We start from the raw sequence: 16,579 nt of genomic DNA, 5'->3' as shown, positions 1-16,579 counted from the left end.
TACTTCCTCGATTCACCACCAGTTGGCCCAATTGAAGGAAGGTAATGTTGACTTCGGTGCTTGTGTTGACATGCGACTCATTGCTCTACAGTACTAGCATCAAGCACATCAGTACGTAGCATCAACAGGTTAGTGTTCATCACGAACGTGGTTTTGCAGTCAGTGAAATGTTTACAAATGCGGAGTTGGCAGATGCCCATTTGATGTATGGATTAGCACCGAGCAATAGGTGGCGCGGTACGTTTGTATCGAGACAGATTTCCAGAGCGAAGGTGTCCCGACAGGAAGACGTTCGAAGCATTTGATCGGCGTCTTAGGGAGCACGGAACATTTCAGCCTATGAATCGCGACTGGGGAAGACCTAGAACGACGAGGACACCTGCAATGGAGGAGGCAATTCTTCGTGCAGTTGACGATAACCCTAATGTCAGCGTCAGAGAAGTTGCTGCTGTACAAGGTAACGTTGACCACGTCACTGTATGGAGAGTGCTACGGGAGAACCAGTTGTTTCCGTACCATGTACAGCGTGTGCAGGCACTATCAGCAGCTGATTGGCCTCCATGGGTACACTTCTGCGAATGGTTCATCCAACAATGTGTCAATCCTCATTTCAGTGCAAATGTTCTCTTTACGGATGAGGCTTCATTCCAACGTGATCAAATTGTAAATTTTCACAATCAACATGTGTGAGCTGACGAGAATCCGCACGCAATTGTGCAATCAAGTCATCAACACAGATTTTCTGTGAACGTTTGGGCAGGCATTGTTGGTGATGTCTTGATTGGGCCCCATGTTCTTCCACCTACGCTCAATGGAGCACGTTATCATGATTTCATACGGGATACTCTACCTGTGCTGCTAGAGCATGTGCCTTTACAAGTACGACACAACATGTGGTTCATGCACGATGGAGCTCCTGCACATTTCAGTCGAAGTGTTCGTACGGTTCTCAACAACAGATTCGGTGACCGATTGATTGGTAGAGGCGGACCAATTCCATGGCCTCCACGTCCTCCTGACCTCAACCCTCTTGACTTTCATTTATGGGGGCATTTGAAAGCTCTTGTCTACGCAACCCCGGTACCAAATGTAGAGACTCTTCGTGCTCGTATTGTGGACGGCTGTGATACAACACGCCATTCTCCAGGGCTGCATCAGCGCATCAGGGATTACATACGACGGAGGGTGGATGCATGTATCCTCGCTAACGGCGGACACTTTGAACATTTCCTGTAACAAAGTGTTTGAAGTCACGCTGGCACGTTTCGTTGCTGTGTGTTTCCATTCCATGATTAATGTGATTTGAAGAGAAGAAATAAAATGGGCTCTGACATGGAAAGTAAGCGTTTCCGGACACATGTCCACATAACATATTTTCTTTCGTTGTGTGTGAGGAATTTTTCCTGAAAGTTTGGCCGTACCTTTTTGTAACACCCTGTATCTATCCCATAACTTTCGCCATCTCAGTGTTTTTATTACAGCGCTTCCACACCGTAACAATTAAACCAGTGATCTTGTCGTATTGGCCTCAGTTCGACATATTCTGTAAACGTTGTTCGATCGACTTGGTTTAACCAGTGCAGTGCTGTCTTTTGCCAGACTTGACTCTGTACAGAGAGAAAGACGGCGAGTGAGGGGTTGCGCTGTGTGCCGGCAGTGAAGCTGCAGGCGTCGCGTCAGCTGCGGCCGCCGTCGCGCTTCACGGGCTTCATGCTGACGGCGGAGCCTGGCGGCGAGGCGTCGCTGGCGGGCGGCGACGAGCAGCCGCCGGCCGAGCCGCCGCGCTACCGCCACCACGGCCGCGGGCCGCACGGCGCGGGCGCCTTCTCGCTGTACGGCGACGCCCTCACGCGCTTCAGCGACCGCTGCCCCAACACCGTCACACAGACCTCCACCTCGCCCAAGGCCGAGGTGCAGGTCCTGTGGACGGCGCCTCCGGCCGGCAGCGGCTGCGTCGTCTTCAGGTGCGTGCTCGCGCTCGCTCACATTTTGTATCCCAAACAGAGGTAACTCGAGTGTTTTTTTTTTAGAAAATTTTGTTCAAAATGGTCCATAAATATTTCAGCCAACAGTGGACTAAGACTGGAACCCATTGCTAAGCCATCTAACTGTTTATAAAGAGTCCCTTAGAACTGGAAATAGTTCTGAGCCAGGCATGTCTGCGTGGCCAGTCTCAAGTCATTCAGTTCCACAGGAATGACATTAGACTTGTGCATCAGCTTTCAGAATATCAATGCATTCTACCACTGGTATGTTAGAATACAAACTGCTGACATCAAAGGATACTAATTTATCACTGTGTGAGACATATATACCTTTTTACTTATTTACTAGGTCCACGGAGTTTGAAATACCATGCTTTAGTTTGAATTTAGTTTTGCCCTTAATTAGGACATCCAGTTTGTAAGAGGTCCATGATTAAGAAATTTGTTGCTAGCGCACTCGAGCAGATGTAATTTCGATGGATTGCTCTCGCGCTGCCTGGGATATGTAAGCTATAAGAGAATCTCAGACCAAAGAGCAGTGTTGTATGCAGTAAGAGCAGTAGGAACTGTTTAGCATTTGTAGTAGTAGTAGGCTAGCAGTCGTGTGTGTGGAGTTGGCTGGGCCGGTCGTGAGGAGTGATGGCAGAGCCTGAGCGATGTAGTTGTTGTTGTCGTGGTCTTCAGTCCTGAGACTGGTTTGATGCAGCTCCACATGCTACTCTATCCTGTGCAAGCTTTTTCATCTCCCAGTACCTACTGCAACCTACATCCTTCTGAATCTGCTTTGTGTATTCATCTCTTGGTCTCCCTCTACGATTTTTACCCTCCACGCTGCCCTCCAATACTAAATTGGTGATCCCTTGATGCCTCAGAACATGTGCTACCAACCGATCCCTTCTTCTGGTCAAGTTGTGCCACAAACTTCTCTTCTCCCCAATCCTATTCAATACTTCCTCATTAGTTATGTGATCTACCCATCTAATCTTCAGCATTCTTCTGTAGCACCACATTTCGAAAGCTTCTATTATCTTCTTGTCCAAACTATTTATCGTCCATGTTTCACTTACATACATGGCTACACTCCATACGAATACTTTCAGAAATGACTTCCTGACACTTAAATCAATACTGGATGTTAACAAATTTCTCTTCTTCAGAAACGCTTTCCTTGCCATTGCCAGCCTACATTTTATATCCTCTCTACTTCGACCATCATCAGTTATTTTGCTCCCCAAATAGCAAAACTCCTTTACTACTTTAAGTGCCTCATTTCCTAATCTAATTCCCTCAGCATCACCCGACTTAATTAGACTACATTCCATTATCCTTGTTTTGCTTTTGTTGATGTTCATCTTATATCCTCCTTTCAAGACACTGTCCATTCCGTTCAACTGCTCTTCCAAGTCCTTTGCTGTCTCTGACAGAATTACAATGTCATCGGCGAACCTCAAAGTTTTTATTTCTTCTCCATGAATTTTAATACCTACTCCGAATTTTTCTTTTGTTTCCTTTACTGCTTGCTCAATATACAGATTGAACAACATCGGGGAGAGGCTACAACCCTGTCTTACTCCCTTCCCAACCACTGCTTCCCTTTCATGTCCCTCGACTCTTATAACTGCCATCTGGTTTCTGTACAAATTGTAAATAGCCTTTCGCTCCCTGTATTTTACCCCTGCCACCTTTAGAATTTGAAAGAGAGTATTCCAGTCAACATTGTCAAAAGCTTTCTCTAAGTCTACAAATGCTAGAAACGTAGGTTTGCCTTTCCTTAATCTTTCTTCTAAGATAAGTCGTAAGGTCAGTATTGCCTCACGTGTTCCAGTGTTTCTACGGAATCCAAACTGATCTTCCCCGAGGTTGGCTACTACTAGTTTTTCCATTCGTCTGTAAAGAATTCGTGTTAGTATTTTGCAGCTGTGACTTATTAAGCTGATTGTTCGGTAATTTTCACATCTGTCAACACCTGCTTTCTTTGGGATTGGAATTATTATATTCTTCTTGAAGTCTGAGGATATTTCGCCTGTTTCATACATCTTGCTCTCCAGATGGTAGAGTTTTGTCAGGACTGGCTCTCCCACGGCCGTCAGAAGTTCCAATGGAATATTGTCTACTCCGGGGGCCTTGTTTCGACTCAGGTCTTTCAGTGCTCTGTCAAACTCTTCATGCAGTATCATATCTCCCATTTCATCTTCATCTACATCCTCTTCCATTTCCATAATATTGTCCTCAAGTACATCGCCCTTGTATAGACCCTCTATATACTCCTTCCACCTTTCTGCTTTCCCTTCTTTGCTTAGAACTGAGTTTCCATCTGAGCTCTTGATATTCATACAAGTCGTTCTCTTATCTCCAAATGTCTCTTTAATTTTCCTGTAGGCGGTATCTATCTTACCCCTAGTGAGATAGGCCTCTACATCCTTACATTTGTCCTCTAGCCATCCCTGCTTAGCCATTTTGCACTTCCTGTCGATCTCATTTTTGAGACGTTTGTATTCCTTTTTGCCTGTTTCACTTACTGCATTTTTATATTTTCTCCTTTCATCAATTAAATTCAGTATTTCTTCTGTTACCCAAGGATATCTACAAGCCCTCGTCTTTTTACCTACTTGATCCTCTGCTGCCTTCACTACTTCATCCCTCAAAGCTACCCATTCTTCTTCCACTGTATTTATTTCCCCCATTCCTGTCAATTGCTCCCTTATGCTATCCCTGAATCTCTGTACAACCTCTGGTTCTTTTAGTTTATCCAGGTCCCATCTCCTTAAATTCCCACCTTTTTGCAGTTTCTTCAGTTTTAATCTACAGGTCATAACCAATAGATTGTGGTCAGAGTCCACATCTGCCCCTGGAAATGTCTTACAATTTAAAACCTGGTTCCTAAATCTCTGTCTTACCATTATATAATCTATCTGATACCTTTTAGTATCTCAAGGGTTCTTCCATGTATACAACCTTCTTTCATGATTCTTAAACCAAGTGTTAGTTATGATTATGTTGTGCTCTGTGCAAAATTCTACAAGGCGGCTTCCTCTTTCATTTCTGTCCCCCAATCCATATTCACCTACTATGTTTCCTTCTCTCCCTTTTCCTACACTCGAATTCCAGTCACCCATGACTATTAAATTTTCGTCTCCCTTCACAATCTGAATAATTTCTTTTATTTCCTCATACATTTCTTCAATTTCTTCGTCATCTGCAGAGCTAGTGGGCATATAAACTTGTACTACTGTAGTAGGTGTGGGCTTCGTATCTATCTTGGCCACAATAATGCGTTCACTATGCTGTTTGTAGTAGCTTACCCGCATTCCTATTTTCCTATTCATTATTAAACCTACTCCTGCATTACCCCTATTTGATTTTGTGTTTATAACCCTGTAGTCACCTGACCAGAAGTCTTGTTCCTCCTGCCACCGAACTTCACTAATTCCCACTATATCTAACTTCAACCTATCCATTTCCCTTTTTAAATTTTCTAACCTACCTGCCCGATTAAGGGATCTGACATTCCACGCTCCGATCCGTAGAACGCCAGTTTTCTTTCTCCTGATAACGACATCCTCTTGAGTAGTCCCCGCCCGGAGATCCGAATGGGGGACTATTTTACCTCCGGAATATTTTAGAGGACGCCATCATCATGTAATCATACAGTAAAGCTGCATGCCCTCGGGAAAAATTACGGCTGTAGTTTCCCCTTGCTTTCAGCCGTCCGCAGTACCAGCACAGCAAGGCCGTATTGGTTATTGTTACAAGGCCAGATCAGTCAATCATCCAGACTGTTGCCCTTGCAACTACTGAAAAGGCTGCTGCCCCTCTTCAGGAACCACACGTTTGTCTGGCCTCTCAACAGATACCCCTCCGTTGTGGTTGCACCTACGGTACGGCTATCTGTATCGCTGAGGCACGCAAGCCTCCCCACCAACGGCAAGGTCCATGGTTCATGGGGGGGGGGGGGGGGGGGGGGGGGGGGGGGGGGGGTATGTAGTATGAGGGGTATGTAGTATGAGGTAAAAGCAGCCTCGCCCATATGTCCTATTGTTATGTCAAGCACCGTGTAAATGTTTTTAAAAAATCTCTTAATAATAATCTTTCTTATAAAAAATTTACTTTTGATAATCATTCATCTCAATTTAAAGAACTTACTAATTCCTCCAATCCATGGTCATCCCGATTATTGTAAAGAAAAATCAGTTGTTTCTTTTTATACATGACAAATCTATCGGCCAGCATTGCACAGGGCTGTGCCAGAAAATTTCTTATAGGATCAGATATATATGCGTTATCCGGCTAGCTTATTGAGGTAAGAATTATCAACTTATTCAGAATGATCTTTCAGGGCCATGACGCAGCACTGTAGGGAGGTTTCGGAATTTTTTTGTTGGGAGGTTACAATTTTACTAGCTGCTTTGTAAGATGGAGCAGTGAATGATGATACAACTGGACGAATAGGAACTGTCCTATACAGGGTGAAAAGTATTTAAACCGACAAACTTTGGGAGGTTGTAGGGGACATCAAAACAAATATTTTTCCCCAATGTCATTTTTTCCTATGAGGATTATTTAAACCGGTAGGGAAAGATTTCTCTGGCGGCAAATTAATCAAACCAACAAACACTTTTCCATTTTTTATGACCAAGAGACAACACATTAACACAACCCAATTTCAATTACAGTAGATTTTCAAAAATTCCTCCATTGACATGTAAACAAAGGTTACACCGTCGGATCACGTTCTGCCTGACACGGGCAAAAACTCCAGTAGTATCCTGAATTGTTCCAGCTGGTGCTACTATCCGGGCAACCAGATCCTCTTCTGATGCAACAGCAGCTGCATAAAAAAGGTTGCGCATCTCTCCCCACACAAAAAAATCCAGAGGGGACATATCTGGGGATCGAGCAGGCCATGGTACAGGACCACCTCCGCCAATCCACGTTTCTGGGAACCGTCGGTCCAGGAATAGACGCACACGACGACTGAAATGTGCCGGCGCCCCGTCATGTTGGAACCGCATGCGTTGTCTTGTAGGGAGCTCTTGCGAGAAAATTGTAATATTGCCTGCCATTCAATGGCTTATGTGGCAGATACGGCCCAATTAAACAATCCCCGACCCACACATTAACGAAGAATCGCACTTGATGAGCGCTAGTATCTGTGGCATGTGGTTATCCTCACTCCAAACATGCGAATTGTGCATGTTGAATACTCCATCACGCCCGAACGTTACTTCATCGGTAAACAGCACAGAGGATGGAAATGTAGGATGCATTTTCACTGTTCCAAGTACCACTGCGAAAAGTGTGCTCTGGGTGCATAATTAACTGGTTCCATGTTGTGGACACGCCATAAGTGGAATGGATGTAGCAACTGCTCTCGAAGGACTGTTCTTACATTCGTCTGATTCGTCTCCATGTTACGTGGAATTGCACGAGTGCTGATTGAAGGATCCCGCTCCACATGCTGCAAGACAGCTTCCTCAAATTGCAGCGTTCTTACCTTGCGACGGCGTCCCTGTCCAGGCAATCCGCTAAATGACCCGGTCTCACGCAGACGTTGGTACACAGCAGCAAAGGTCGTATTATGCGGGATACGGCGATTAGGATATTGTTGTTGATAAACCCGCTGTGCAGCTCGTCCGTTGTGGTGCGCTTCGTAGTATGCACCAACAATATCATTGTACTCACTCCAGGCGTATCGCTCCATTAGTAAACAGAGACAATGCACTACTACACTGTGGACAGCAGTTGCCTACAACTGAAGAGCATAATACGCCCTCTAACAACTGAAGATCGTAATACGGCCTCCACCGGTTTAAATAATCCTCATAGGAAAAAATGACATTAGGGAAAAATATTTGTTATGATGTCCCCTACAAACTCCCAGAGTTTGTCGGTTTAAATACTTTTCACCCCGTACACATAACAGTACGGTGTAGAACTACACTTCACTCGCCTAAGACGGACAGTCTTGATAAGGTCACTGAAATTACAGGAACCAACATTATGAACAAAACACAAATGAAACAATGGCGGATTCAAACATGGCAGAGAGAGGGGGACGCATCGTACAAGGGTCGCCGAGTATACTCTTTCTTTCCTGACGTACGCGAAAGATTACAACTGAAACATGTCGACCCAAGCCGGGGGATGATCCATTTCCAGACAGGCTACGGGCCTTATCCGGTACATTTAAACCGCACGGGACTAACTGACAATGAAATATGCATTTGCGGTGAAACTGGGACACCAGAACACGTCACACTGCTATGCAACACGCTTGCACAAGTGAGACCTCTACAGAACGACAGTGACATCGCCAGAATAATACGTAATCCCGATGATTGGAACATAATAAATAGCGTAGCCGATATTGTATCGAACACGCTGCATGAAGAATACAAGCGCCAAAACCCATATGGAAGGAGGCGTAGACGAGCACAAACAACACAACAAACCACATGGGAGGATACAAGCACGACCATAGATTCCGAAACCGAGGAAAGAACCAACACACTACGTGAACATGACTCAGAAGGGATCAACACGTAAGGGACCCAAACCAACGACGCACGACACTGCATGCCACAACACAGTCACAAATAACACAACAGGCAGTAACAATCATAAAACAAACAAACGCCGATACTACATACTAAGACTCTATTAATAACGTAACGTCGCTTGGTAGGAGAAGGCTCCAAGAATTTTTATTCCGCGGCTCCTACTCCAGAACGACATATTGCATAGCGTTTAAAGTATACTGCACACAAGCAGTAATATATTGTTCCTCTTATTATGTGTAGATAGAAGTATATTCTATCTACACATAATAAGATAGAAGTATATTCCCCCCCCCCCCCATGAACCATGGACCTTGCCGTTGGTGGGGAGGCTTGCATGCCTCAGCGATACAGATAGCCGTACCGTAGGTACAACCACAACGGAGGGGTATCTGTTGAGAGGCCAGACAAACGTGTGGTTCCTGAAGAGGGGCAGCAGCCTTTTCAGTACTTGCAGAGGCAACAGTCTGGATGACTGACTGATCTGGCCTTGTAACAATAACCAATACGGCCTTGCTGTGCTGGTACTGCGAACGGCTGAAAGCAAGGGGAAACTACGGCCGTAATTTTTCCCGAGGGCATGCAGCTTTACTGTATGATTACATGATGATGGCGTCCTCTTGGGTAAAATATTCCGGAGGTAAAAGAGTCCCCCATTCGGATCCCCGGGCGGGGACTACTCAAGAGGATGTCGTTATCAGGAGAAAGAAAACTGGCGTTCTACGGATCGGAGCGTGGAATGTCAGATCCCTTAATCGGGCAGGTAGGTTAGAAAATTTAAAAAGGGAAATGGATAGGTTGAAGTTAGATATAGTGGGAATTAGTGAAGTTCGGTGGCAGGAGGAACAAGACTTCTGGTCAGGTGACTACAGGGTTATAAACACAAAATCAGATAGGGGTAATGCAGGAGTAGGTTTAATAATGAATAGGAAAATAGGAATGCGGGTAAGCTACTACAAACAGCATAGTGAACGCATTATTGTGGCCAAGATAGATACGAAGCCCACACCTACTACAGTAGTACAAGTTTATATGCCCACTAGCTCTGCAGATGACGAAGAAGTTGAAGAAATGTATGATGAAATAAAAGAAATTATTCAGATAGTGAAGGGAGACGAAAATTTAATAGTCATGGGTGACTGGAATTCGAGTGTAGGAAAAGGGAGAGAAGGAAACGTAGTAGGTGAATATGGATTGGGGCTAAGAAATGAAAGAGGAAGCCGCCTTGTAGAATTTTGCACAGAGCACAACTTTATCATAGCTAATACTTGGTTTAAGAATCATGATAGAAGGTTGTATACATGGAAGAAACCTGGAGATACTAAAAGGTATCAGATAGATTATATAATGGTAAGACAGAGATTTAGGAACCAGGTTTTAAATTGTAAGACATTTCCAGGGGCAGATGTGGACTCTGACCACAATCTATTGGTTATGACCTGTAGATTAAAACTGAAGAAACTGCAAAAAGGTGGGAATTTAAGGAGATGGGACCTGGATAAACTGAAAGAACCAGAGGTAGTAGAGAGTTTCAGGGAGAGCATAAGGGAACGATTGACAGGAATGGGGGAAAGAAATACAGTAGAAGAAGAATGGGTAGCTTTGAGGGATGAAGTAGTGAAGGCAGCAGAGGATCAAGTAGGTAAAAAGACGAGGGCTAGTAGAAATCCTTGGGTAACAGAAGAAATATTGAATTTAATTGATGAAAGGAGAAAATATAAGAATGCAGTAAATGAAGCAAGCAAAAAGGAATACAAACGTCTCAAAAATGAGATCGACAGGAAGTGCAAAATGGCTAAGCAGGGATGGCTAGAGGACAAATGTAAGGATGTAGAGGCTTATCTCACTAGGGGTAAGATAGATACTGCCTACACGAAAATTAAAGATACCTTTGGAGATAAGAGAACCACTTGTATGAATATCAAGAGCTCAGATGGAAACCCAGTTCTAAGCAAAGAAGGGAAAGCAGAAAGGTGGAAGGAGTATATAGAGGGTCTATACAAGGGCGATGCACTTGAGGACAATATTATGGAAATGGAAGAGGATGTAGATGAAGATGAAATGGGAGATACGATACTGCGTGAAAAGTTTGACAGAGCACTGAAAGACCTGAGTCGAAACAAGGCCCCCGGAGTAGACAACATTCCATTGGAACTACTGATGGCCTTGGGAGAGCCAGTCCTGACAAGACTCTACCATCTGGTGAGCAAGATGTATGAAACAGGCGAAATACCCTCAGACTTCAAGAAAAATATAATAATTCCAATCCCAAAGAAAGCAGGTGTTGACAGATGTGAAAATTACCGAACAATCAGTTTAATAAGCCACAGCTGCAAAATACTAACACGAATTCTTTAGAGACGAATGGAAAAACTAGTAGAAGCCGACCTCGGGGAAGATCAGTTTGGATTCCGTAGAAATACTGGAACACGTGAGGCAATACTGACCATACGACTTATCTTAGAAGAAAGATTAAGGAAAAGCAAACCTACGTTTCTAGCATTTGTAGACTTAGAGAAAGCTTTTGACAATGTTGACTGGAATACTCTCTTTCAAACTCTAAAGGTGGCAGGGGTAAAATACAGGGAGCGAAAGGCTATTTACAATTTGTACAGAAACCAGATGGCAGTTATAAGAGTCGAGGGACATGAAAGGGAAGCAGTGGTTGGGAAGGGAGTAAGACAGGGTTGTAGCCTCTCCCCGATGTTATTCAATCTGTATATTGAGCAAGCAGTAAAGGAAACAAAAGAAAAATTCGGAGTAGGTATTAAATTCCATGGAGAAGAAATAAAAACTTTGAGGTTTGCCGATGACATTGTAATTCTGTCAGAGACAGCAAAGGACTTGGAAGAGCAGTTGAACGGAATGGACAGGTCTTGAAGGGAGGATATAAGATGAACATCAACAAAAGCAAAACGAGGATAATGGAATGTAGTCTAATTAAGTCGGGTGATGCTGAGGGAATTAGATTAGGAAATGAGACACTTAAAGTAGTAAAGGAGTTTTGCTATTTGGGGAGCAAAATAACTGATGATGGTCGAAGTAGAGAGGATATAAAATGTAGGCTGGCAATGGCAAGGAAAGCGTTTCTGAAGAAGAGAAATTTGTTAACATCGAGTATAGATTTAAGTGTCAGGAAGTCATTTCTGAAAGTATTTGTATGGAGTGTAGCCATGTATGGAAGTGAAACATGGACGGTAAATAGTTTGGACAAGAAGAGAATAGAAGCTTTTGAAATGTGGTGCTACACAGGAATGCTGAAGATTAGATGGGTAGATCACATAACTAATGAGGAAGTATTGAATAGGATTGGGGAGAAGAGAAGTTTCTGGCACAACTTGACCAGAAGAAGGGATCGGTTGGTAGGACATGTTCTGAGGCATCAAGGGATCACCAATTTAGTATTGGAGGGCAGCGTGGAGGGTAAAAATCGTAGGGGGAGACCAAGAGATGAATACACTAAGCTGATTCAGAAGGATGTAGGTTGCAGTAGGTACTGGGAGATGAAGAAGCTTGCACAGGATAGAGTAGCATGGAGAGCTGCATCAAACCAGTCTCAGGACTGAAGACCACAACAACAACAACAGAAGTATATTCACTTCTCCCTTTAAAGCTACAATGGATTAATTTCCTACATCAAATGTATTTTCTGTATAAACTATGTATAAAACTAAGAATGTAATGCATTAAGCTATTTATGGAATTAATGCACTCAAGTAGCAATGAACTACATTCTTGTTTACTAACAAATTTACAAACAGAACTGTATTTCTCATGTAAAGCTAATATTCATGTATTCCATATGTCAAATGCTCAGTCAGTATTTAATCTGTATAATACCAGGTGTATCTGTCTAATGTACCAGATAGAATATACCGTTTTTACCAACAATAGGACAAACAAACAGCTGCTGGATATCATGCAGTGTCCTGACTTGCAACACTTCCAGTGATATACCAATATATACAACCACAGTACACATACATAAGCACAAACCATTTCAAATGAGAATAGCTCGAGGTTCTACCGAGACCTTCTCGCCTGAAATAGGTAGAAATATGCCATTATCAACCAATATGCTAAATAGGCTATATTAGACATCCAGATACAGTATATCACTTCCCTCTACATATTGCAAATTATTTCCACCACATTTATTGTATTACATTTTTCTTTTTCTTTAATTGACATGTGCATGCATAAATTATATTCGCATCAGCAAGCAGAAACAAATTGTATAGAACCATTTTAATAACTGTTAAGCACTCAATTCGCTGTAACCTTGCAGAAATTTTTAAATTATGTTCTTTATATTATAAAAGAACATCAACAACTGTATAACAATAACATTGTAATACTGAGAAGTGTTTGCTGTTGGGTTCAGAAGCATCCGACCCACCTTACATTTCAAAGCGGTAGGTTGCTCCGTACTGTTAATGAAATAAATAAATAAATAAAAATAATGTGTGTACGTAAGGCCACACTTTTCTGCATGACCACCCACTGCAACTCACTCATGGTTGTGTTGGCAGATAGCCCTCAGCCTCCTGCTGTTACTAAGGGAGTTTGATTGCAGTGGGTATAAGAGGTGAGTGTGGGTGCCAAAAATCGTTTTCTCTCGCACTTAGTTACGAATAGCGTCTAAAATATTTTGAGCGTCGTTTCATGTATCAATGAGGAACAGAGGCATATTCGGAATTTTTTATGAAGTATCATCTGAAAAGAAGTTTACCAGAAAGTACCAAAACCTTTTCTCTTCACCCCAATTCTAATTCTCACTAGTAACGTGACATATCCATCGAATATTCAGCATTCTTCTGTAGCACCACATTTCGAAAGCTTCTGTTGTCTTCTTGATTAAACTGTTTATTGTCGGTGTTTCACATTCATACTGTATATGGCTACACTCCATACAAATACTTTCAGAAAAGACTTCCCGACACTTAAATGTATACTCGATGTTAACAAATTTCTTTTTCTCAGAAACGCTTTTCTTGCCATTGCCAATCTACTCTTTATATGATTTCTACTTCTATCGTAAACAGTTATTTTGCTGCCCAAATAGCAAAACTCATATACTACTTTAAGTGTCTCAATTCCTAATCTAATCTCCCCGGCATCACCTGATAAAATCGACTACAATCGATTATCCTTGTTTTGCTTTTGTTAATGTTCATCTTATATCCTCCTTTCAAGACACTGTTTATTTCGCTCACCTGCCTTCCAAGTCCTTTGCTGTCTCTGACACAATCACAGCGTCATCGGCAGATCTCACAGTTTTTATTTCTTGTCCCTGAACTTTAATTCCTACTCCAAATTTTTCTTTGGTTTCCTGAATAATATTTGGCATAGGCTACAAACAATAACAGTATTGTCAAAAATTAAAATAATTATAAGGCTAAATTCTCGCAAAATTTCTTCTATTTCCGAAATCGAATATATCCGAATCTTGTGGAATATCGATATCGAATATATCAAATTTCGATCGTCGGTATAAGACGCAGCTTAGTCCGTTTTCGTCAGTCACATTTTAAGAACGATCATGAGAAAATCGAAGGAAAAATACCAAAAAGTAAAATGTGAAGATTCCTATGGTAAATAGATTCCGACAAAAAATTGTTTTTTTTCTTTACATTCAGTTGTTTTTCAGAGAGTTCAAAATATTTTTAGTTTTATTATTATTTATTACTAATAATTCATTTTTATGTATTTTACACACACTTGCCTTCGGTATATATATATATATATATATATATATATATAAAATCACGTAGAAGCGAAGAAAGAGAAAGACGACTTAGTAAAGTTCGAGTAGGAGTGCAACAAATGAGAGAAAGGTGAAGTGAAAAATAAAAAACAAACATTAACGAAGAGACGCGAATTAGAGTAAATTCAATTATAAACAGTGAATCAACGAATGAACGTCAAATGCGAAATAAACAAAACAGAGAAAGACTGGCCATTCTAAGCGAAAATCAAGGAATTACAGTATGTAGAAACTATAATTTAGAATTAGAGGCATTCCATTGTCAGTACATGAAAAATGCAATGAACATATAAAAATCGTCTTCGGAAAAATGGATAAGACATGCGAGTACTGTCGTGCAAAAAAACTTAAAGATAAAGCTCTGGGTATTTCTGTATGAGTTTCCCTGTTCAGGGACTGGATGTTGTGTTCTCCTAATCATTATCATTTCATCCCATCGACGTGCAAGTCGCTGAAGTGGCTTCAAATCGAAAGACTTGCACCCGGCGAACGGTCTACCCGACGGGAGGCCCTAGTCACACGACATTTACAGTGGTCAAGTCAGATTAAGAACATTACAAGTATCAGCTTCAGAACTATTCGTTTATACGATCAGGATGGCATCACAAACATACGTCGATATAATCTTGCTTTCAAATTTCTTCGTTTGGGGCTATACCAAAATATATCGCATCTTTGATTAATTAATTTAATATAGATACGCACACAATACGTTTCAATATGAAATATATGCCTGTATGTATCTGATAGGGAGAATAGTCCTCATGCCTTCAACCGTGCTATATGTTCGCCGGGTATTGCAGCTAGTGACCATATATACTGAGCGACTTTTCACTGTGCATGGACAATCAAAAGGCATAAACACTGACGATCCAAAACGCTACGACCACTGCCCACGGCGAGACTGAATGCTATCCTGTGGCGTCACGGGTGTGTGACGCGGTAAGAAAATCACATACGCAGACTGGAGACGAATGAGTAGCATTCTACTGACGCTGCTAGCCGCAAAAAGGGAAATCCACTTGCATAAGCGACTTTGATAAATGACAGACTGGTATGCCAAGATCCTGGGTACGAGCATTTGGGAAACGGTGAAAATAGTCGGTTGTACGAGGACTATTGTTATGAGCAACAGTGTAAAATGTAAAATTTAAGTTTTTCCCACCGAATAGAATGTTCAAACAAATTTCGGGCTTGCAGCCGGTCATCTTTTAATACATCTCACGATATTCAACTGCGCACCTGCCAGTCATCTTCAGCTGAGCCATCGAAGACTGACAATGACTTGCTCCGTTCCACAGTATATAGAGAGCTCCGACAACCCTGCGCGTGCGTCAGATCAAGCTGACAGACGGGCCATATTACCCGGTGGCAGCGCCCTCGCAATTGGAACCGCTGAATTCAGCTGTCCTCTGCTGTGCGTGCATATTTCATGCCATATACCCCTAGAAATCAACAAAGGACTTTTCGAATTCATGCCACGCAGAATTGTTGCTGATTGTCCGCACTCTGTCGTCTTCGATTAGAACAAATCGTAAAGATGATGGGTCCGTGCACTGTCCAACTGTTAGCCACTATCACGGTTCATCAGCTTTTCAGCCAAGCGTATTTCCACGGATTCTTTAATAATGGAGTCCAGAATCATAGTTTTATCACGCTCCATTAAATGTTAAGTGGAAATGCAGTGTTCGGCAATAGCGGAGTGGTTTGGATGCAAAACGTGAACGCAACGTTGATGTCCAGCGCAGCGTTCTTCCACAGTGTGCGTGGTCTGCCCTTGGTAAGTCATACGACACTGACAAGGTGTTTTGTAAATTCCGACCTTCCACAATAATAAGTCTAAAATTTTAGATGGTGGAGGGAAAATAATTTTCACATGACATTTACGAAGGATTCTTGCCATTGTAAACGAAATATTGCCCACAAAAGGAAGAACTAAGGATTTCCCGGCGTATTCTCCTCTTTATCCAGTTCCTGATTCTTGGTTGTAACTGTCAGTGCCCTTTTAATCTGTCGAGTGCAATACCTATTTTTTTCTTGAACTGACAGTGCCCTGTTAATCTGTTGTGTGGAGTATTGAACATGATGTGTGCATAAAGGACTGTGAAACCACGAGTAGGCAACAAGGTGTTGGACGTCCATTCCTCATCACAGAACGGTGGAAGTCGAAGGCTTGCATTCTTTATAAAGCAGTGGTCGTGCCTGGACATAGCGTCATCCAGACGTGCGGATGCTCGTAACATACACTGCACCACGGACGTAGAGCCATG

At 42.4% G+C, this 16,579-nt stretch overlaps 1 protein-coding gene across 1 annotated transcript in view; it reads left to right on the top strand.

Annotated features, from left to right (window-relative positions):
• LOC126474409 (spondin-1) overlaps positions 1 to 16,579 on the top strand; it is a 646,454-nt gene that overhangs the window by 299,985 nt on the left and 329,890 nt on the right. The window contains exons 3-4 of the mRNA XM_050101878.1: positions 1,658 to 1,765; positions 1,796 to 1,964. Coding sequence (XP_049957835.1) covers positions 1,658 to 1,765; positions 1,796 to 1,964 — 277 coding nt within the window. The remainder of the gene's footprint in view (positions 1 to 1,657; positions 1,766 to 1,795; positions 1,965 to 16,579) is intronic.

Source organism: Schistocerca serialis, chromosome 4 (assembly GCF_023864345.2).
Source record: "Schistocerca serialis cubense isolate TAMUIC-IGC-003099 chromosome 4, iqSchSeri2.2, whole genome shotgun sequence".
NCBI lineage: Eukaryota > Metazoa > Arthropoda > Insecta > Orthoptera > Acrididae > Schistocerca > Schistocerca serialis.
Note: the sequence above shows the minus strand (reverse complement) of the source record. Positions and strands in the feature narration are given on the sequence as shown.